This window comes from Herpailurus yagouaroundi, unplaced genomic scaffold (genome assembly GCF_014898765.1).
Source record: "Herpailurus yagouaroundi ecotype Mexico unplaced genomic scaffold, PumYag 159, whole genome shotgun sequence".
Classification (NCBI taxonomy): Eukaryota; Metazoa; Chordata; class Mammalia; order Carnivora; family Felidae; genus Herpailurus; species Herpailurus yagouaroundi.
Window position 1 is genome coordinate 52584657 of NW_024412400.1, and position 24416 is coordinate 52609072.

Here is a 24416-nt window from a genome sequence, read left to right on the forward strand (position 1 = left end):
GTTACTAAATCCATAGCTAAAACTAAATCCTTTTCTTTCAGATAGTTTTAAAGAGTATTTGTATTTTATAATATAAAATATAATCTAAATGAATGTAATAAACTCTACTTATTATAGGTCTAGGTCAAGACCTCGTCCACGTTCTCATAGTCGAAGCAGTGAAAGGTCCAGTCACCGAAGAACCCGTAGTCGGTCTCGGGATAGAGAAAGACGTAAAGGCAGAGATAAGGAGAAAAGAGAAAAAGAGAAGGATAAATGCAAGGACAAGGAATTACACAACATCAAACGTGGGTAAGTTGAAGTAAATCTTAAGCAGTGATGACTCAGTGATTCCATGGCAATATTCAAACTGAATTTTCATTCTCTGAGGTTTTTCTTAGAAGGATAAAATAGAAGAATACTGTAGATAAAGAAGAAAGGATAAAATCAAAATGGTTATCTCAGATTTTTACTGTTCTTCCTTTGTATTCCTTTTTTCATTTAATACTTACATAACAAGCTTTAGAAGCACAAAATAAATGGCACTATCAAAGCTTAGTATGTCAATAAAGAAAAATTTACATAATTCTTTAGGAGAGTTCTATATTCAATTTCCTTATCATGAATATGAATTTAAAATTTAAAGACTAGCTCATGATTAAAAATGTCTATTAATTTATTGTAAAGCTGTTACGAGAAAAGGGTAAAGGTAAAACAAAGGGAAAGAACCATGTTAATAACCATGTTACTATTGGTTAGGCCTCTTTCAATGTAGAATGGGACTTGGTCACTGTTAAGGTGTGTGTTTATTAGAATGAGTGTATGTGTGTGAGGCCCAGAATTTATTTTTTCCAGAGTTGGTATTAACCAGTTATTCTAGCTTTGTACATTTGGAGGTTGGAATCCATTCATAACTATTTATTAGAAGATGTTAAAATGAAAGAAAATCTTGGTTGATAGTATAAATTATAGTTTGTTATTTTATTCAAAGCTGACATTGGGGTCTTTTATTATATGAAGTAGAACATCTTGGAATTTATCCCCCCTTGTGAGTCTTTCTACGCCCCATGTATATTCACTGTGATACTTGAGTACAAAAATGTTTTTCTTTATGGATCAGTTTTCAGTGTTAAAGAACTTTTCAGGGTCTTGAATGTAGTTCCTTGAGATCTTGATTCTGTGAGGAATTAAGTTTATTAAAGAATGTGGAACTCATGTCATCCTTTTTCACAGTTGTCTGTTAATTTCTTATTTTCAGATTTAGTGATATTATTTAAACCTGCCAGATTCCTTGAAATGATAAATTTGTGGTGGATTTTGGAAGAGGATAACATTATGTGACTTTCTTTTTCCTGATCACCTCACAACCATGAATGCACATAGACCAGTTGTGCTCCTGCAAAATTCTAACTTCTGTCTTTTTCTAGTTTTAAGGGTTGTTGAATATTATAGGAGAGGAGATAGGGTTGGATATCTGGCCATAAGGCTAGGGAGGCTATGTTAGCTCAAGTGGTAGAGTGTAATTAAGATCAGAGGATGTGGGAGAAATCTGTTGGTAAAAGGAGAAAGTCAGGAGGATGATAGATGTGGAGGACACAGAATAGGTTTCTAAGACTGGAAGATAACTGACTGAGGATGAATAAATTATGTCAGTCAAGGAACTGCTTTGCTCCTTGTTCTTTTTTTGTTTTCCTTTTGGTTTACACTTTAGATAGTACATGGCTATGAGAAGACTGAATATGATTTTTACTACTCATTAAATTTTTGCTTTCCACCTCACCAGAATAATTATACAGTTGTACAAAATTGAAATTATGTAAAGCATTATTTTGGGGATGTTAAAGGTAAGAAAATTGAGTTCATGGATAAAAAAGGGAGGTTGGGTGGTTTCAGGAATGATTCTCATATGGTTAACATCAATCTTGAAGATCTGGGTCAGCTAGCTTTACAGGTTAGACTCAGTGTTCATTATGTTCAAAAGACTGAATTCTGGATGATAGATCTACAAGGTAATAATGTTGTATTCATCATTATTTTTTAAATCTCAACAAAGGTAATGAGCAAGGTCAAAGCAAGAGGTGTCAGGGTGCCTGAGTGGCTCAGTCAGTTAAGCATCCAACTGCAGCTCAGGTCATGATCTCGCGGTTCATGAGTTTGAGTCCCGCATCAAGCTCTGCACTGAATTCTCTCTCTGCCCTTCCCCCTTGCTCTCTCTCAAAATAAATAAATAAATGTTAAAAAAAAAAAATCCACAATAGGTGTCAGTTGAAGGGCTCTGGGAACTGATGTTAAAAAGCTGTGAGTAGCTTGATTCAGTAATTTCCATGGTTTTAGTGGACCATAATATACAGTGGTGTTATATCAGGATATTTTCTCTCCTGGTCAGTGTTGAGGACACCAAATTCTTACCTTTTGGTATAATCTAAAATCAGAATTTTTTTAGGTCAGTGTACACATTTAATATGGTAGTGTTTATATATGTACAGATGTACCTGCTTCGCTTCAGAAATAATTTATTTCTTTTTTTTACATGTTTATTTCCTAAACCTGATTTTTTAAGCCATTCAGGGCAGTGAATGTATCTTATCTCTTTTTTATCATTTAGAGTACCTAATGTACATGTTACTTGTTAATAAATATTGATTGGCTTTTGATATATACATTCATTAATTCGTTTGCTTGTTCAGTCAACAATATTTACGTGCCTTCTATTTGTCAAGTAGTATGTTGGTAATAGGAACATGATAGTAGGCCAGTCCTACTTGGAGAGTTCATGCAGATGGCAGAATAAGCATAGATAGAAGGGAAGATGTATAAGTAATTACAGTGAAATCGGATGTTTCACTAGGAAGTTATGGAAACATTGTATGAGTTAGGATGCTTTTGGTCATAGTAACAAAACCTAACCAATAGTAGCTTGAACCAAGGACAGCATATTTTTTGTAAAGGGCTAGATGGCAAATAACTTAGGCTTCTTAGGCCATATGTCTCTTTTGCAACTACTGAAGCGTGTCCTTTTAACACGAAGGCAGCCCATAGATAATGTTAAATGAATGATATGGCTGTATTGCAATAAAAGTTTGCTTACAAAAATGGGCAACTGGCTAGATTTGGCCCACAGGTTGTAGTTTGTCAGCATCTAGCTTAAACCATGAACACATACCTTGCTAATATAACAAAGAGTTTAGAGGTAAGCAGATCTGGGCCGTTTTACCCTTCCAAAAGGCCAGTCTCAGCATCTTGGCTTTCATCCTCAGTCTTGGGGGTGAACATTGCAACCTTGTGGTTGCAAGATATTTCCATGAACAATAAGCTGGTTGATCCAGACTAGTTAGCATATGAAGGAAGATCTCTCAGAAGAAGTGGTGTTTATACACCAGAGATGTTTACACTCATCTCAGAGATGAGAAAGAATGTATGTGCAAAATGAACTTCCTGTGAAAGACAGGCAAGCAGGGGGGTATGGCATGTTTGAGGAACTAAAGTCTAATGAGGCTTAGTTTAGAGTTGAAGAGGAATAATGGTGAGAGATGATTATTGGAGTACCTTATAAGTTATGTTAAGTTTGGAGTTAATTATTTTTTTAAATTTTTTTAATGTCTATTTTTGAGAGAGAGAAAGCACAAGTGGGGGAGGGACAGAAAGAGGGGGACAGAGGATCCAAAGCGAGCTCTGTGCTGACAGTAATGAGCCTGATGTGGGGCTCAAACTCATGAACTGCGAGACCATGACCCAAGCCGAAGTCAGACACTCAACTGACTGAACCACCCAGGCGCCCCAAGTCTGAAGTTAATTCTAAAGGCAGTGAGAAGCCAATGAAGTTGCAAGTAGGGTAATGATACGATCAGGTCTATCTGAGGTATGAACAAAAGGCTTTATCTAGAGTGGACATAATAAGTGTCTAACCTTAAAACAATTTTTTTTAACGTTTATTTATTTCTTTTGAGAGAGACAGAGCATGAGTGGGGGAAGGGTAGAGAGAGACAGAGACACAGAATCTGAAGCAGGGTTCGGGCTCTGAGCTGTCAGCCCAATGGGGGCTCGAATCCACAAACCATGAGATCACGACCTGAGCCAAAGTCGGTTGCTTAACCGACTAAGGCACCCAGGCTCCCCTAAGTCTCTAGCATTTTAAATATATTTTCTAAGTATCAGGAATTTTGCTAAGCAATTGACATGCGTTATCTTAGTTTTCAATAATAACCTCATGAAATAGGTACTTTTATTATCCTTCATATAGATGAAAACTTGTGATCACAGAACTAGTAAATGGCAGAGTTAGGCTTCTAATTCAAGTTTACTGACAACAGCAACTTGCCTCTTCAGAGTACATTGTCTTCACTTCTTGGTAATCCATAATCACTGATGATGAAAATATAATGAGATTAAGTAATTAATGCTATAGCTTAAACTGCCCTAGAAAATACCTAAAGAGAACTGAAAGAATTTTCTGTGCCTTATTTTTCTCTGATCAGGTCAGAAATCTGTCATTAGTAAAAGATCGATTCCTTCTTTTCTCCCTCCCTCTCTCTTACTTATTTTCCCACAATAGAACATTTCATCTATTTATTTGAATTACATTTAATTATATTTAATAAACACGCAAAATTTCTAGCCCTTAATTAAATTTATTTCTGTGATTATTTTGTTACCTGTCTCTTGCCAAATGATTTCACACACGCTCATGCACACACACACACACACACACACACACACACACAAAACCTAGGTGGAGAGAAAGGAAAAAAATTCACAAACCATATAATTAGGACTTCTATATTAGTTCGTTGTGGTTGTGCAACCAGTGACACATATTTAGAGTATACTAAATAACCTAGCTGCTTCTTCACATAAGAGAAAATAACAACTTGCATACTTCTGCTTCTTTATGCATAACAATCTTTGTTTTTATCAATCCAGTTTGAAAATATCAGTTTTATATGAAAATCGATACAACATAGAGCATATGCTCATAGAGTACAAAGTAAGAAGAGTAAGAACAATAATGGTAAAGGATTTTATCATTTTATAATTTTTTATGGGAAAAATAAAAGTAGGAGAGAAAGGAATGCTCAATAAGGAATTAATGAGCCTAATAATAAGGAAGAGGTCTTTTATTAAACTTTTGAGGAAAAAGATACTGAATTAGATAATACTAAAAAAAATTTTGTAAATATAGCAGTGAATTAAATACAGTTCTTGGAATTCCTAGGACATTTGAATGACTATATCTTATACTCTTGTAAATGGATCTATTCATTTTATTAATCTACTGAATAAGGAAGGCTGAATAAAAGCTGGGAGGGTATCGGGAGTTTATAGGGACTAAAAGGTGTTTTTCCTTATAATATTATGTGAAAGACTAATTTAAGAAAGACACCAACTGAGCCTTGTCTTAGATTTTTTTCGAAAAGGTTTAATGATGTTAATTTTTAATGTTTTACATTTATAAAATTCAGTTTTTAAGAATATTTTATCTTTAAACATTGATATAGCTTTTTCTTATTATTATTATTAGCTTTTGTCCCAAATTTTTAAAACTTAAAATATTTATCATATCATTAGATATTTGTATTTAATTTATGGAGACATGTCTTTGCAATATGAAAACAAATTTTATTGATAATAGTTATTGAGTTGAAATTGGACACTTAACATTATATTGTTAAGCACACTATTACTGCGAGTCAAAAATCAGAAATACGAAACTTATTATGGCATATCATAATTACAGCTTGATCTGATGATTGTGAACATCATACACCCCATCTGAGTCTTCTGTGGATTCATACTGTGCGTTTTTCAGCAACATTTTGATCAAACTCCATAAAGTATAGTTGGCTTTTATAGACTTCTGTGAAAAATTTGTTGTGAATAAATATGTCACTACCACCAGTGACATTCTCCTATATATTTTAAATCCTAGTGCTATCCTTAAGAGTAGGATTTGGATGGATTGGATTTAAGTCTATTTTTCATCAGGATTTATGCCTAGTAAAGTGCTTAATTTGAGTAATCTAGGATTCATCAGTAACCTTATTAGGTATTCCTGAATGTATTCTCCTTTATGATGTGATACCATGAAAGGTTTTCAGTTATCCTCTTATTGCCTTTTCTGTGGATGGATGAATGGATGGTCTCAGAAATGTGCCCATCAAAACTTCTGGAATATTTTGCTCCAACATTTGAGTTTATACTTTTTTTCTTTTCTTTCTTTATATAACTTTCTGAAGCTTTGTGCTTTTAAAGAGAGGTAAGTATTTCCTGATCCAAGCATACAAAGCCATACCTGAACAACTGAAACGTTCTTTTTGGTGGGTAATGGAAGGGGAATATGTTTAAATAGAATTTCTTATATTGAAGAGTGACTCCCACTAAATCAATTGTCTTTAAATCTCTCTGAAAATAGATTAGAAGCCACTGGGACAGCAGTGAAATCAGGCTTCAAATATAGCTTGTATGTTAACCTATTTATAAAATCTTTCATTAAAAAGTTTACTATGCAATTTACATTGCTTGTATTGAAACTATTTCTGGTATGTCTTTATAGACTAGAAGTACAGAAAGCATACCAACAGAAGCAACATATACTTTTTGTTCATAGAAATTACTGTCTTTGAACATGTATTCTGAATTACACACACACACACACACACACACACACACACACCCCATACATTTAAAAGAATGATAAGGTATTTAGATTCTGGGAAAGTTAAATTAGCTTGCAGAAATAATAATTTTTACTCATTTTAAATCATTTATATTTTTTTCCTTATAGAACAAGGTATTTTGAGCCTTAATTTATTCTTCTGTAAAATGGGGATAACAATATTTAAAAAGCTAGAAGTATTGCAAGCAGTGTATCTAAGAAATCTAGCATTACATAGTAATCACACTTTATAGATATACGTTGGTTATGGCTTTGACCTGGCAATGTTCCAGAGTCTTCAGTTGTAGAGTTTCATGTACTAAGTTTCTGTTGATGAGATTTTTCCTACTTAGTGCTTGGCAGAAGATGTTGGAAGTGATTTGGGAATGCTGGACTCTGAGTTTTGACAGCAGTTACATACTCTTAGAGGCTGTCATATTTTTCCTTACCTCTTATTTCTTTATGCAGCAGGAAGTCATTTATGCTAATTTACCCCTATTTGCATATAGGTTATAGAGTTCTGTGGTGCAGAGCGTGCTTAGAACTCCTTTTAAGTGTCTGTTTGGATCAAAGCAGGGCTGTGTGATAGCTGTTGTCTGACACCAAGCTGTGTGGTGTTGTTTTCATTAAACATTTATCACACTTCGAATGTGACAGCAGGCAACTTTGTGCCAGTATAACATGTTTTCATGCAAAATTTATTGAAAAAGACGAGACTTTGTAAAGAGATCTTGTTGCCTTTCACCAGTGGCGAAGGGTAAATGTTTGGTTCGAAAGAAGCGTATACCTTTAACACATGTCATTGTAACATGCAAAGGAAGCTTCGTACTGTCAATTTTGTTAAGCAAGTAAACAAGTACATTTTTATATAAATGTGTGCACTGGATTTTTCTTCCCTTTTAAATTAAATTTTTTACAATTTCCATGTGAACTGAATGAATACCTTAACAGTGGCCCTTTATGTTGTTGGGTGTTTTTTACAGCAATAAAACTTACCATCCAATTTCTATTGTGTAGGTTTGCCACTAGGTATTAGTTTTGCTCAACAGAAACAATCTGTAATTTTTTCAAAAAGACGAGGTCAAGAAAGGGAATCTAACATAACAAAAAGAATAATCAGCAAAAGCAGGAGGCAAGGGTTTTAGAAGTTCTCCCCCAAGTCACCTCCTTTCTCTTATTCATTATATCAGTACATTTTAATTATCCCAGAGTTTGCCCAATGGGATTCGACTTGAATTATGCCTGATAGAGCATTAAATGGCATGAATTGTAGGTTCATTCTTTCTTTTTGTGATTGCCTAGCTGTGAGAAGCCTTGGAATGAGAGAAGGTATTTTTATTTTCCTTTTTCATTCCACGGGAGACTCAGGAATCACAGTTATGCGAAGAAGTGAGAGACTGAAAGTAGCCTCACGCTGGACTTTTTAGTATGTTTCAGCACATGAGCTATAAAAAATTTGGTGAGACCCTTATAAGAGGTATTAGAAAAATTTGTGTTAGCATAAATATTCAAGAATAAAAGGAGGAAAGTAGTGAGTTGGAACTTTGCCTTTGGAACCATACAGAATCCATGCCAACTTCAAATTCTGACTCTGTGCTTTGGAGGTATTAAAGAATAATTTTTTAAAAAGGTAAAATCATGACTTATAAAAATATTTGTAAACATATGCCGGAGGTATTCTGCAACTCATTAATTAATGAGGGAACCATAAAAACGTTACATTAGTTTCAAGGAGAATCCAGAGAGCAAACACATATTTATGCCACCAGGAATATGGGACACAAAATTGTTTCATAGAGTCAAAACTGGCTTTTTCCATATGCTGGGTGGGGGTGCCTGTGTTGATCAGTCGGTTGAGCATCCAGCTCTTGATTTCAGCTCAGATCACGATCTCATGGTTCATGAGTTTGAGCCCTAGGTTGAGCCCTACATAGAGCCCTGTGGTGACAGTGCCGTGCTGATAGTGCAGAGCCTGCTTGGGATTCTCTCTCTCTGTCCTTCACCCTCTCATGTGCACACATGCTCGCCCTCTCTTTCTCTCTCTCTCTCTCTCTCTCTCTCTCTCTCTCTCTCAAAATAAATAAACCTAAAAAAAAATCTTCACATGCAGGATGGAAATCAGTCATGACTCTACTGGACAAAATTTATTTGCATATCTCTGGAAAATAATCCTTTGCATTGCTATCAATTACCTGTAATTTCTGAAATTTAAAAATAGACAAAGAAGGGGCGCCTGGGTGGCTCTGGGTGGCCAACTTCAGCTCAGGTCATGATCTCACGGTTCGTGAGTTCAAGTCCTGCGTTGGGCTCTGTGCTGACAGCTTGGAGCCTGGAGCCTGCCTCAGATTCTGTGTCTCCTTCTCTCTGCTCCTTCCCCATTCATGTTCTGTCTCTTTCTGTGTCTCAAAAATAAATAAACATTAAAAAAAATAAAAATAAATAAAATAAATAAATAAAAATAGACAAAGAAAAGCAGAAAGGCAGAGCTAACTCAGAAAGGCACCCTGGACAAGATACCAAGTAATTTTTAACCATCTCAAGTCATTTAAAGTTTTTTCCCTGACGATGCAAGTTATTCCCTTTAAGCCTTAAATTTATTCTTCCGTAAAATGAGGATTATGATCATGAAAAGCTGTAAATATTAGAAGCAGTGGGTGTTAAGAAGGCTGGTACTATAGAGTAGGATCTCAATAAATGGTATGTTTTATTAACAACACAAACTTACTTATTGATACTTATGATTACTGGTTTCTCAGTTACCACTTTTTTCTTACTTATATGTCGTTTGAAAGGCTATTTTCTCAGCCTTTCTCTTTTTTCCTCTTTTTTTCCCTCCATGTCTTTTGCCAGTTCCATTCAATTTTTTTGGGGCTCACTTTAGATGTCAGTTCCTTCATGAAGTATATTCTCTGCTTCTCATGAGGGTCAGAATAGCCCTGCAGTTAGCACTCATAGTCTATACCTAATCTGAATAAAGAGCTTTTAATTTTGTAATTAAAAGTTTTGTAAATTGCCAGATTGTATGTATCTTTGTCTATCTTATTCAACACTGTATTTACTTGGATCATAGTAAGTATGGAAATATTTGTAGAGATGGTTTTAGATGTTGTTTCTAGGTAGTAAATCCAGCTTTTAAGCATTTAAAAATGATAAAATTTAATTTTTGATATCATAAAAATAAGAAAATACTCCATGCCTGGTTTAATTGTGCGTGTGTACCCATACATATATACATCACCTCCATTAAAGTCTTCAGGCAACATTTTTTACCAAGTTACATAACTTCCATTATCTTTTTCTGTACTTTAAATGTTATCAGTCATATTATGGTTAATAACATTTAGCATCAGTTGCTTAAAAAACTGAATGTCACTTCTAGAATTTATATTTTGAATACTGATTAAAACTCCATTTCTCATTGATGACTCTTCATGCCTCATCTAATTTATTTCAGGGTCTTAATTGGTACCATCTACCCTGTTGATTTGGTACATGGCTATAGGGCAAATGACTAGACTTAAGTATACAATTCCATAGAGATCTTTTACTGAAGGCTTTGGTATTTGCCTTCAGTTTGGCTATGTATGGCTTTGTAAGCTAAAAAAACTGCACTATTGTTAGAGAAATGCAGAGGGAATAAACTTGGAGTTTTATCCAAGTCTTTTCTTCCTAAAAACAAGCAGTTCTCCTAAAAGCTATGCTGTTGATTGTAGGTACTCATTGTAGTTCTAATTTATACCTCATTGTAAAGCACCTTGAGTATCCCAGATATGAATGATAGTAATCCAAATAGAAGCAATCTGTTCAATATGTATATTTTTTAAATCTCATTTATTCAATTCTCATAGGCTTCCTTCCCAGTCTAGTGAGCATTGGAGTGGCATCTCCAAAATAGAACAGATTGGTAGAAGTCGTAATATATGCTTGACATATTAGATAAGTATTGGTCAGCAGAAGTTTAACTTCCTTTGATTAAACAGCAAAGATTGGGAAATAGATATGTGCATGATGATTTATTTTTATATCCTAATGTGATATTTTAGGACAATTTTTAAAAGGCTGGCTTGGGGCGCCTGGGTGGCGCAGTCGGTTAAGTGTCCGACTTCAGCCAGGTCACGATCTCGCGGTCCGTGAGTTCGAGCCCCGCGTCGGGCTCTGGGCTGATGGCTCAGAGCCTGGAGCCTGTTTCCGATTCTGTGTCTCCCTCTCTCTCTGCCCCTTGCCCGTTCATGCTCTGTCTCTCTCTGTCCCAAAAATAAATAAAAAACGTTGAAAAAAAAATTTAAAAGGCTGGCTTAACTGTTCTTAATATCCTAGTAAGTGGAGTATGTATAGTTAGATGATAGGAATAACATATGTCTTTTTGGATGATGTAGTTATGGGGTGCCCTTTTCCACTAAAGCAGAGTAAGTTGTAATACATTCCATTCACGTAAGTGTTGTTAACATGGCTTAGATTTCAAGACATTGAAGGTATATACCAAAATAAAAACTCCAGATGGTGTCATTGTGGTTAATGTTTTCATTTAGTGCTAAGGATATTGTCCTTGGTTTTTGAGATTGCATATAACTACAGAAAGATTGGAATGAATCTCAGAGATTGGACCTTGTGGGTATAAACACAAAGCACTTTTTTTTTTTTAATTTTTTTTTCAACGTTTTTATTTATTTTTGGGACAGAGAGAGACAGAGCATGAACGGGGGAGGGGCAGAGAGAGAGGGAGACACAGAATCGGAAACAGGCTCCAGGCTCCGAGCCATCAGCCCAGAGCCTGATGCGGGGCTCGAACTCACAGACCGTGAGATCGTGACCTGGCTGAAGCTGGACGCTTAACCGACTGCGCCACCCAGGCGCCCCCACAAAGCACTTTTTAAATGCTGTTACATATGTGATGATCACTAACACAGCAAGCGCAGTTAGGGAAACATAACAATGAAGGCTGCTGTTTTAATTCTTTCTGAATTGTTGTAGGAGATTTTGAAATTGCAGCCTTTAGCCCCTGTGGATATCCCAGCCTGTGGCAGGCCACCTGGAAGTAGATCATGAAATCAGTTTGGTTGTAATGTTGGAGTCTTAGCTTCTTTTTCTTGAGAAAGATAAAGGAGGTCATTCTACATTAGAAAAAGAAACTGTTAGATATTGAATTTTGAGAAGTAATGTGTATTTGGAATAAGGCCGAGTTACAACTTATATTGTGACTACTTAGAAGTTAAATCCATTCAACCAAAAGAATGAAAGATACGAGTAGAAGAACAATGTTTTCATCTTTCAAAGCTGTCTAGACAAATAAGAGTAGTGCTTTTGTGTAAACACACATACACAGTCACTCAAATTGGTAAGTAATTATTTGATTATTTATTCTTTAAATGAAGATTTTTAAATGTCATCCATCAATCAGTAGTGTTAGGTCCAGTAAATTTGCATCTGCAAAGTTAATTGGAAAAATTATCATGGCTTAACCTAAGCCCAAGAAATTACACTGAAGTTATATCACAAGATGTGTGCTTCAGAAGTTGAAGCAATACCTGACTTAAATATTTACCATTGATAACTGTTTTTAGAAATTTTCAAATATGTCTTTTTTCTATATTAGGTTTTTCTTTATGTCAGATTTATTGAGATATAATTTACATGCAGTAAAATTCACTTCTTAGATATGTAGGTCTGTGAGTTTTGACAGTCATATGACAGTTATACAGTCATCTAACTTTCATCACAATCAAGGTATAGACACAAAATCAATATACAGAAATCCATTACATTTCTATACACTAATAAGGACATAGCAGAAAGAGAAATTAAGAAAACAATCCCATTTATAATTGCATCAAAAATAATAAAATTCCTAGGAATAAACTCAGCCAGGGAGGTGAGACCTGTGGTTTGGAAACTATAAAAGCTGAAGAAAGAAATTGAAGGGCTCCTGGGTGGCTCAGTCGGTTAAGCGGCCAACTTCAGCTCAGTTCATGATCTCACAGTTCATGAGTTCAAGTCCCTCATTGGGCTCGGTGCTGACAGCTTGGAGCCTGGAGCCTGCTTCAGATTCTGTGTCTCCCTCTCTCTGTGCCCCTCCCCAGCTTGCACTGTCTCTGTCTCTCTCAAAAATAAATAAACATTTAAAACAATAATAAAAAAAAAGAAATTGAAGATGACACAAAGAAATGGAAAGGTATTCCATGCTCCTGGATTATAAGAACACATTTTGTTAAAACATCCATACTACCCAAAGCAATCTACAGACTTAATGCAATCCCTCGCAAAATACCAGCAGCATTTTTCACAGAACTAGAAGAAACAGTTCTAAAATTTGTATGGAACCAGAGAAGATCCTGAATAGCCAAAGCAATCTTGAAAATGAGAAACAAAATTGGAGGTATCCCAATCCCAGATTTCAGGCTATACTACAAAGTTGTAGTCATCAGAAAAGTATGATACTCACACAAAAGTAGACACATAAATCAATGGAACAGGGTAGAAAGCATATAAACAAACCCACAATTATATGGTCTATTAATCTTTGACAGTGGAAGCAAGAGTATGCAATGGAAAAAGGTCTTTTTAACAGATGGTGTTGGGAAAACTGGACAGCTATATGCAAAAGAAATTAACGGGACCACTTTCTTGGTCCATACACAATAATAAACTCAGAATGGATTAAGGACCAAAATGTGAGACATGACACCATAGAAATCCTAGAAGAGAACACAGACAATAATTTCTCTGACATTGGATGTAACAACATCTTTCTTGGTGTGTCTTCTGAGGCAAGGGAAACGAAAGCAAAAATAAACTATTGGCATTACAACAAAATAAAGCTTCTGCACAACAAAGGAAACAAACAACAAGACAAAAAGACAGATCTACTGAATGGAGAAGATACTTGCAAGTGACATATCTATTAAAAAATTAGTATCCGAAATATATAAAGAACTTATACAACTCAACACTAAAAAAACAAATATCCCAATTACAAAATGGGCAGATGACGTGAACGGACATTCCTCCAAAGAAGGTAATACAGATCGCCAACAGACACATGAAAAGGTGCTCAGCATCACTGATCATCAGGGAAATATGAATCAAAACTACAATGAGATATCACCTTATATCTGTCAGAATGTTTAAAATAAAAAACAGGGGGCACGTAGGTGTCTGACTTTTGATTCCAGTTCAGGTCATGATCTCATGGTTCATAATTTTGAGCCCTATGTCAGGCTCTGTGCTGACATTGCGGAGCCTGCTTGGGATTCTGTCTCTCTCCCTCTCTCTCTGCCCCTCCCTCGTGCATGTGTGCTCTCCCTGTCTCTCAAAAATAAATAAATGAACTTAAAAAAATAAAAAACACAAAAAACATAGGTTGACAGGATGTGGAGATAGGGAACTCTTGTGGACTGTTGGTAGAAATGCAAACTGATGCAGCCACTGTAGAAGACAGTATAGAGGTCCTTCAAAAAATTAAAAATAGAAAAACCCTGGAATCCAGTAATCGCACTACTGGGTATTTACCCAAAGAAAATAAAAACACTAGCTCAAAAGGATACATGCACTCCTGTGTTAATTGTAGCATTATTTACAATAGCCAAATTATTGAAGTAGCGCAAGGGTCCATCGGTAGATGAATAGATAAAGAAGTGGTATATATACACAGTGGAATATTATTTAACCATTAAAAAGAATGGAGTTTTATTCTTTGCAAGAGCTGGAAAATATAATGGTATTTAGATAAAATAGTGAGAGAAGTAGGTCAGAGAAAGACAAATACCATATGATTTCATTCATGTGGAATTTACAAAACAAAACAAACAAAGGAAAAAATAGACAAACCAAAGAAGAAACTCTTAACTATAGTCAACAAACAGGTGGTTACTGGCAGGTGGGGGTGGGGAAATGGGTGAGATATTCAAAGGGAATTAAGAGTTCACTTATCTTAATGAGCACTGAGTAATGTATGGAATTGTTGAATCACTATATTATATACCTGAAACTGATATAACACTCTATGTTAACAGGTAACATACTGGAACTGGAATTAAAAGAAAATACCTTTATATAAGTGGACCCATTAGTTCAAATCCATGTTGTTTAAAGCTCAACTGTAATTGTATATTATCTGGCAATATAAAAAGAATGAAGTCGGGGCGCCTGCGTGGCTCAGTTGGTTAAGCGTCCGACTTCAGCTCAGGTCACGATCTCGCGGTCCGTGAGTTCGAGCCCCGCATTGGGCTCTGGGCTGACGGCTCAGAGCCTGGAGCCTGCTTCCGATTCTGTGTCTCCCTCTCTCTCTGCCCCTCCCCCGTTCATGCTGTCTCTCTCTCTGTCTCAAAAATAAATAAACGTTAAAAAAAATTAAAAAAAAAAATAAAAATAAAAAGAATGAAGTACTAATAATAAATGCTACAGCATGGATGAACGTAGAGGTGATTAACACACAACATGAATACAATATAAACCAGTGAATTGGACACTTGAAAACAGTGAACTTACAAAGCTGTTATTTAGAAGAAAAGTCTTGAACTGTAATTTTGGGTTTGTCTATTTTTCCATTCAGTTTTTGCTTGTGTATTTTTGAGGGTTTTTTTTGTTGTTGGTGTATATACATTTAAGATTGTTAAATCTTTTTGGTGAATTGACTCTTTCATCATTGTATAATGTCCCTCTTTGCAGCTATTTTATTGCTGTACAGTGAACATTGTCTAATACGAATACAGCCAAGCCAGATATCTTTTGATCAGTGTTTGCATTTACATGCTTTTCTTTTTTCTATTTTTGCCATTCTCGTGTCATTATCTTTGAAAAGAGTTTCTTTCAGAGAAATGGAACTTTTTTTTCCTGGTCCTGACGAGGTTTGTTTGTTTGTTTGTTTGTTTGTTTTTGTAAGTATAATTGAGATACAACATTATGTTAGCTCAGCAAGACAGTATTATTGACTATAGTCCCCATGCTGTACATTATATCCCCATGACTTACTTATTTTATAAGTGGAGGTTTGTACCTCTTGACCTTCACTCTTTTTGCCCATTTCCAACCTCCCTTCCCTCTGGTAACCCAATCTGTTCTCTGTATCAATAAGCTTTGTTTTGTTTGTTTATTTTGCTTTTTAGATTCCAGATATAAGTGAAATCATATTATTTCTTTCTATATTTATCTATATTTATATTTATATTTCTTTCTATATTTATCTTCCTCTGAGTTATTTTACTTAGTATAATATTCCCAAGATCCACCCATGTTGTCATAAATGGCAAGATTTCATTCTTTTTTAAAGCTGAGTCGTATTCACTATATACACACACAGACACATAGACACACACATGTTTTATCTACTATTCATTCATGGAATTTAGATTTTCTCCATATGTTGGCCATTGTAAGTGATGTAATGAACATAGGATGTATATATCTATTTGAATTACTGTCTTTGTTTTCTTGTGAAAAATATGCAGATGTGAAATTGCTGGATTTTATGGTGGTTCTGTTTTTAATATTTTGAGGAACCTCTGCACTGTTTACTGGCTACACCATCTTACATTCTCACCAGGATTGCACAAGCATTCCCTTTTATCCACATCCTCACCAACCCTTGTTATTTCTTGTCCTTGTTCAATAGGCATTTTGATAGTTGGGAGGTGATACCTCATTGTGGTTTTGACTTGCATTTCCCTGATAATGAGCAATAATTGAGCATCTCTTCATGTGCATGTTGGCCATCGTTTGTCATCTTTGGAAAAATATCTATTCAATCTCCAGCCAGTTTTTCCGATCAGATTTTTTTTTATTGAGTTGTATGAATTCTTTGTATATTTTGATATTAAACCCTTATTGATATGTGTATCTTCTCCCATTCAGTAGGTTGCCTTTTTATTTTTGTCAGTGATTTTCTTTGCTGTGCATATGTAGTTCCATTTGTTTGTTGCTGCTTTTCTTGCCATTGCTTCTTGAGTCAAATACAAAAAGATAAAGTCGAAGAGTTTACCACCATTTACATTTTCTTCTAGGAATTTTATGATTTTAAGTCTTATGTTCAAGTCTTTATTTCATTTTGAGTTAATTTTAGTGTGTGGTATAAGATAGTGGTCCAGTTTCATTGTTTTGCACATGTTTTGCACATGTGACTGTCCAGTTTTTCCAGTACCATTTAATGAAGGGACTGTCTTTTCCACGTTGAGTATTCTTGCTTCCTTAGTTGTAAATTCATTGACCAAACGTGTGGGTTTATTTATGGGCTTTCTATTCTGTTCCACTGATACATGTTTATATTTTTGTGCCAATACCATACTCTTTTAATTACTATAGGTTTGTAGTATAGTTTGAAATCAGGTTGCATAATGCCTTCAGTTTTGTTCATCTGTCTCAGGATTGATTTGGCTCTTGGGATCTTTTGTTATTTCATACAAATTTTAGGATTGTTTGTTCTATTTCTGTGGAATATGTCATTGGAATTTTGATAGGGATTGCATTGAATCTATACATTACTTTGTGTAATATGTACCTTTTAACAATATTAATTCTTCCAATTCATTAGGCACAGAATATCTTTACATTTGTTTGAATTTTTTTATCATTGTCTTATGGTTTTCTGTATATAGGTCATTTTCTCTTTGGTTAAATTTATTACTAGGTTTTGTTTTTGATGCAGTTGTTAAGGAGATTGTTTTCTTAATTTTTCTTTGTGATAGTTCATTGTTAGTGAATGTTGTGAATAAAAACACGGCAGATTTTTCCATATTGATTTTGTACTTTTGTACCCTGCAACTTTAAAGTATTTATTAGTTCTAACAGCTTTTTGGTGGAGTCCTTAAAGTTTTTTTTACATCATGTTGTTTAGAAACAGTGACAGTTTTACTTACCTTCCAATTTGGATGCCATTTATTTCTTTTTCCTGCCTAATTGCTAGGATTTCCAACACCATGTTGAATAAGGGGCATCCTGATCTTGTTCCTAACCATAAAGGACAAGTTTTCAGCATTTCTCCATTGAATGGGATGTTAGCTGTGGGGTTATCATATATGACCTTTATAAGTTGTAGTAGTATGTTCTATCTCTACCCACTTTGTTGGGCATTTTTATCAGAAATGGATGTTGAATTGTGTCAAATGCTGTTTCCACAACTGTTGAGATGATCAGGTGATCTTATCTTTAATTTTATCAATATATTTGTATAACAGTGATTTGCAGATGTTGAACCATCCTTGCATTTCTGGAATAAATTCCACTTGATCAAGGTGTATGATCCTTTTAATGTATTGTTTAATTGAATTTGCTAATATTTTGTTGATGATTTTTGCATCTATGTTCATCAGGGATTGGCCTGTAATTTTTTTTCTTGTGGTGTCTTTGGTATCACATTAATGTTAGCCTTACAGAATGAGTTTGGAAATATTCCCTCCTCTTCAATTTTTTGGAAAAGTTTGAGAAGGATAGGTGTTAAAATTTTCTTTGAATGTTTAGTAGAATTTACCTGTGAATTTGTCTTGTCCTGAACTTTTGCTGTTGGAAGTATTTTGATTAAACACTCAGTCTTTTTACTAGTAATCAGCCTGTTCTTATTTTTTATTTCTTCATGAGTCAGTCTTAGAAGAATGTGTTTTTCTAGGAGTTTATCCATTTCTTCTAGACTTTCCATTTCATTGGTATATAATTGTTTGTAATAATCTCTCATGAGTTTTTGTATTTCCTTGGTATCAGTTGTAACTTCTTTTTCAATTCTGGTTCTATTTATTTGTGCTCTCTTTTTTTTTTTTTCTTAGTATTGGTAGTGGTTTTTTGATTTTGCTCTTAGTTTCATTGATCTTTTGTATTGTCTTTTTAGTCTCTATCTCATTTATTTCCAATTTGATCTTTATTATTTCTTTCCTTCTACTTATTTTGTATGTCTTTTTCTAGTTCCTTTAGATGTGGTTAGATTGTTTAGTTGAGATTTTTCTTGTTTCTTTCTTTTTTTTTTTCAACGTTTATTTATTTTTGGGACAGAGAGAGACAGAGCATGAACGGGGGAGGGGCGGAGAGAGAGGGAGACACAGAATCAGAAGCAGGCTCCAGGCTCTGAGCCATCAGCCCAGAGCCTGATGCGGGGCTCGAACTCCCGGACCGCGAGATCGTGACCTGGCTGAAGTCGGACGCTTAACCGACTACGCCACCCAGGCGCCCCAAGATTTTTCTTGTTTCTTGAGGCAGGCCTGTATGGATTTTTAAAAAATTCATTCTGACAGTTGCTGTCTTTTATTTGGCACATTTAACTTACTAAACTTAACTATTTTATAAGTTATGACTTAATTATGTGTGGTTCCAAATGGGTCCATTTCTATTGCTTTTGAGGGCAATCTGGGATTATCATAATTTATTCTCAGCCATTGAGTTGCTAACTCTTAAATGCCATCAAAGAAGCCATAAATATTTTTAAAAATTTCTATCCATTGTAGTATTTCTCAGAGAAAGGGTTGATCTGGATTTGTTTAGTCTGCCATAATTAGAATCTGAGTTTTCATCTTATTTTATTACTTCTGATGTACGTCAGTGTGAGGAGATCAGTTTTTTATCTTTTGTACTTTGTATTCTCCCTTCCAAATAATTGTTCTTTCACCCATTAGTTCAAATAGAGTAAGTTAAAATATATTTCTGTGAGGCTTGTGCCATTTGTCATGAAGCATTCTTTACCTTTCTTTTGATGCCAAATATTTCCTGGATAGTATTCCTCTTTCACTGAAGACTGGCATCTGGCTTAATGTTGTCTTGTCCTTGAACCAATTATCTAAGTCTTTAGTAGGCTAGAGCTCTTCTTGAAACTTCAGATACATATGTATAAGTACATGTTGGACAGGTCCAGAACCTTAAATCCAGCACATCTAAAACTAATCTCATGAACCCACCCAGAGTTTTTCCACATCAATTTAAAAAAGTGATGTAACAATTAAAAATAATTCCATGGGGTTATGCTTTTGATGATGTCCAAGTAACTGCTTTCAGATCATTCATCCCATAGATAAGAACTATACAGTTACTAAGTATACAATTTTTACATGGTTCTTTGGAGATAAAGGTTACCACATTTTCTCAACCCAGAATTTGAGCATGTGATTAGACAGACTTGTATATACCTACAGGGTTACTAGATTATAAATTAGTAATGAGTACTTCTTTTCTCTGAAAAAATCCATGATGTTTTATCTTAGTTGATATAGTGGATATTATAATACACTGGTAAGTGTGGGCTCTTGGCCTGGCTCTTCAAATTTGCATATGACTTTGGGTTGGTCACTTAACTTTTCTGGGATTATATTCTTTACCTGTAAAATGAGAGGGATAAATTAAATGGTCTCTGAAATCTTTTTGTGATGGAAGATTAGTTTACCAGTCCTGAATGAAGAAGAGTATAATATTCTGGGAGTGAAGAGGAAGGAGAGAGGTCTGAGGATAAACTTTAAATTTTGATGATTAGGCTCTTCACATTAAATAAATTAGTCTGATTTGGACTCTCTACCTTTTCCACATGCAGGGACATTGGTGACTGAATATAGCCTAGGTGTTACTACCTAAGAGATGCCCTGCTTCCTTTCTGTCACTAGTTTAGCAAATATTTATGAAGTACCTACTATGTCTGGCAATGAGTTGTTTTTTGGAGATCCAGTTGTGATTGATAACTGTTAAGGTTCCTGAATCCATGGAGCTTATGGTCTAGTGAAGGAAAATAGCACTTATGAAATCACATAAATAAATAAACTTTCAATGGTGGTAACTATCATAGATGAGATATGCATAGTGATTTACATAGCATATTAAGGGGGTGGGAATTTGATTTAACAACAGTCAGACAAACTTCCTGAAGAAATAAAGATGGATAGAAATCAGTGAAAGAAGAAGAACATTATAGAAAGAGGAAACATCATCAAAAAAGGTCCCTAGATGGCAGAGAGACTGATAGGAACAGGGACTAAAATATGGTCAGAGTAGCTAGAATGGAGAGGAGGGGGGAACACAGTATGAGTTGGGGCCAGAGAAGCAGATAGGAGCTAGACTCTGTAGGGCCTTGTAAACCTGGTTAAGGATTTTGGGCTCTATCTTAAGAATAACAGGATGCCTTTGAAGTGTTTTAATCTGATTGGTGACATGATCAGATTAGTGTTTTGAAAAGATCACTCCAGCTGCAGTGTGGAAAACAGATTGCAGAGGATAAGAGTGGATGCAGAGAAACCAGATTAGTAGCACAGTAGTCTAGGAAAGATGTAATAGTAGCTTGAACCAGAGAGATTTGGCATTGGAGATAGAGAGGTTGATGGATTTGAGACATATTTATGTATTTAATGATGGATTTGACTTGGTAAAATAGATGAAGATACTAAGGATGACCAGTAGTTTTCTGAGTTGTATCAACTGGAGTGATGATAATGCGCACGCGTGTGTGTATTTTTTAACTTATGCACAGTTACCCTGGACGAGACAAGGGTATGACAGAAGATCATAAGTTTGCTTTGAGCATTCAAGAGGAGAAATAAAGTAGGCAAGAGTATATGTAGGTGCTGAGCTAAGGAGAGTTCTGGCCTGGAGTGTTGGGTTTTCATTTCCTGTTTATCTTTAACTCTTTGGGTATTTCACTTGGAATTTGATAACTGTAGAGACCTGTAAAGGGGAGGCTGTTGTGACCAAACCAATGTTTCCTGTATGGAAAGATTAAATTACAATGACTGCCTGGGCCATAGCAAAGATAAATGCCTTGTGCCATGGATTGCTTTGGGGACTGTTAAAGTGTGTCTGGCACTATTATGGTTATTGGAGATTGCAAAGATGAATAAGGCATGGCCTTTGACTTCAAGAAACTTTCATCTCGTTTGGCGGTTGGACACATAAACAGATAATAATGTAGTGTGAATGTTGTGACAGAGAGATGCCCACTATACTAGGGGAGTATATCAGAGGGCTACTTAACCCAAAATGTGTCAGTCGAGGAAAATTTTCTAAAGGTGTCGATACCTAAGCCATCTGGAAGAAAAGAACATGGAAAGAAGAAGTAAGAAAGAGAGGGAAAAAGAAAAGGACTGAAGCAGGAGGGATCATAGAGTGTTTATGAAATTATTTTTATTCCCTTTTTTTTTGGGTGAAATTACCATTTTATGTCAGACAGAAATGCAGAAGGTGCTTTCTGGAAACAAGAGGGTGACACTTAGCTTTATTCTTTTTCCTTTCTTTTGCTTCCCCTTCCTTACTTCCCCTTTACTCTTTTTTTCTTAATAGGTAATATGCTTATGTAGTTCAAAATTGAACATTAGATAAAGGTATACACACATACCGTAAAGACTCTTTCTTCCACCTTGGCCCCATTCATCTTTTTACTTACTATCCCTACTTCCACCCCAGAAATTCAGGTTACCACATTTACGAGTTTCTTACATATTCTTCTAGAATTTCTTTAAGAAACTTATAAGCAAATATAAATATATACATTTAAACTTATTTTTCCTTTTGAGATCATTGTGACTAAAATAAATTTAAGCAGAGGTTATAAGAGGAGGTGCCAAAGGAGTTTTGACTTGAATGATATTATCTGAGAAGCAGCACTAAGGAGAATGGATTGAAGGCTGAGAGCAATGATGAAGCTTTAGTTAAGGTAGTGGCAGTAGAGAATGAGATAAGTAAAGAGTAAGTAAAGAATGTTATCCAATTGGGTGTGATCTGACTTGGAATCAGAAACTAATCAGTTATTTACTACTAAATAGTGTGGAAACACTAAAGGTAGTGTTTGGATGAGTTGTGTGAATGAATGGTGCATGGAAAGAAGAGTGTAAACCAATGAATGGGGCTTGTCATTGAAATGAGAAAAAGAAGCTCATAGAGAAGCTAAGTGTAGCACAGTGATTAATAGCTCATACACTAGAGTTTTGTAGACCTGATTTTAAATCCAACTCTTCCATTTACTAGCTATCCTGGGCAAGTCACTTAATCTCTCTGTCTTAGGTTTTTTTATCTGTAAAATGGCCATGATATACATAACTACCTCCCTGGATTGCATGAGGATTAGAGGAGATAATACATAAGGTAGGCTTTGTGTCCAGGGTTCACTCAGAAAGGCTAATCACAGAGTGGGAAGTCATTTGATCATTTGAAGTGAGTGAAGGTGAAGAATGAGAGGGCAGTTAAGTCAAAGTGGAAAAGAACACAAAATACTTACATGGTTATTTTGATAATCTGCTAGTAGTTGACTTCAGGATGCCATGTTGAGTTCTTTGGGCCTCAGTCTATCTATAATAGTAAGTTAGACTAGGGGATCATTGAGGTACTTTTAACTCTGTTCTTTGATGTCATAACTAGCCATCTTTGAACTGTAAAACCGTATTACTGATGTTATAGATTTTGTAGTAAAAACTACTGTTCTTTCATATGCTATTAATTTCTTGATTTGGATTTATTATATGACAACATCCAGAATTTTACCTCTATTATACATTTAACTTTATTTTTATGTGGCTGCTTCCATAAATAATTTTGTTGTTTTGACCATAAAATATACTTTTTCTTCTCTTTTCTTCTTCTTCTTCTTCGTCTTTTTTTTTTTTTTTTCTTTTTTCAATAACCACCTTGTAAAAAGACTATTGTTTGGCTTGGCCCTTTTAATCTGCCCATGAGGAATTCAAGCCGAATGATAGGGAGCTGTGAAAATCCAGTTAGTGTGAGCTGTAATCTTTTTTGCTGGCTTTAAATAGTTAGAGTACCATGCAGACACCCTGCAGATAGCTGAATCAAAACATAAAGTAATCACCTAAACATGGATTCTGCCTTTGCTGTTATGGAACTATAGTAGAAATCGCTAATAACCATTTACTTTTCAGAAAAATACTTGGTCATGATATCAAATAAAATCAGGGTTAGATATTAAAAGCTCTGTTTCGCAGGTAGGCAACCCAGTGTTTGTGAAAAGCATTGATTTCTGAAAGTTTGATATTATCCAGTATTTATAATATCCTCTGTTATAGACTTAGGAAAACATCTTTATGGAAAGAGAATGTTTATAATCCTCTAATCTTTCAGTCGTATTCTACTAGAGATATCGCCAAAGGAAAACAAGAAACCGTTCATATAATCAGGCTTTTGAACTATAATAAAACACAAGAAGAAAGTATGCTGCCTCTCTTTTTTCTTTATAAAAGAAACTGGTTCCACTAATGCAGTTTATTGAATTTAGGTAGCAAAATATTCTCTAATAACTTTGTCAAATGGAAGTCTATTTTTCTAGGTTTACCAGCTGCTTTTTTTTTTTTAAGTTAAAAGATGGATCTCTCATCCATTAGATTCTGCATTAGAGTGATGAGAAACACAGTGTGCAGTATGCTGATGCCGTCTCCTAATTTTATTAGCTTTCCATTTTCTAATACTGCTGTTGATAATATTCTGGTGAAGTTTATAAAATAAAATAGGCTATTTGTTGAAACCAATATCCTAGTGTTGCTGGCATGATTCATACTACGTTAGGAGTTCATAAGTCATTAGTAATCTTTTATGTTCAGTGTATTATCCTGAACAGCAAACTTGCACTCCTTTGTTTTGAAAGATTCATAGGGTCTATTCCAGGACAAAGGTTTCATAAAGTGGATGCCTTTCCTATGCTTATCGCTTTGCCTTGGGCAGTTTATAGAGCTCAACATGCCAGTTTTTCAAAACAGAGAAGCCCACTTCTTACCAAAAATATAGATTCTGAGGCTGTGGTTGCCAATCCACACTCTCAACACTTAGTTTTTCTGTAAACTTTTTATTATAGAAATATTAAGACCTATAAAACAAAGATTGGTATAACAAACCC

General features: G+C 35.1%; 1 protein-coding gene across 1 annotated transcript in view; it reads left to right on the forward strand.

Moving 5' to 3' along the window:
* The window catches only part of RSRC1 (arginine and serine rich coiled-coil 1), a 245061-nt gene that overhangs the window by 112353 nt on the left and 108292 nt on the right, over positions 1-24416 (forward strand). Inside the window, exon 5 of the mRNA XM_040481127.1 lies at positions 118-291. Within this exon, the coding sequence (XP_040337061.1) occupies positions 118-291 (174 nt within the window). The remainder of the gene's footprint in view (positions 1-117; positions 292-24416) is intronic.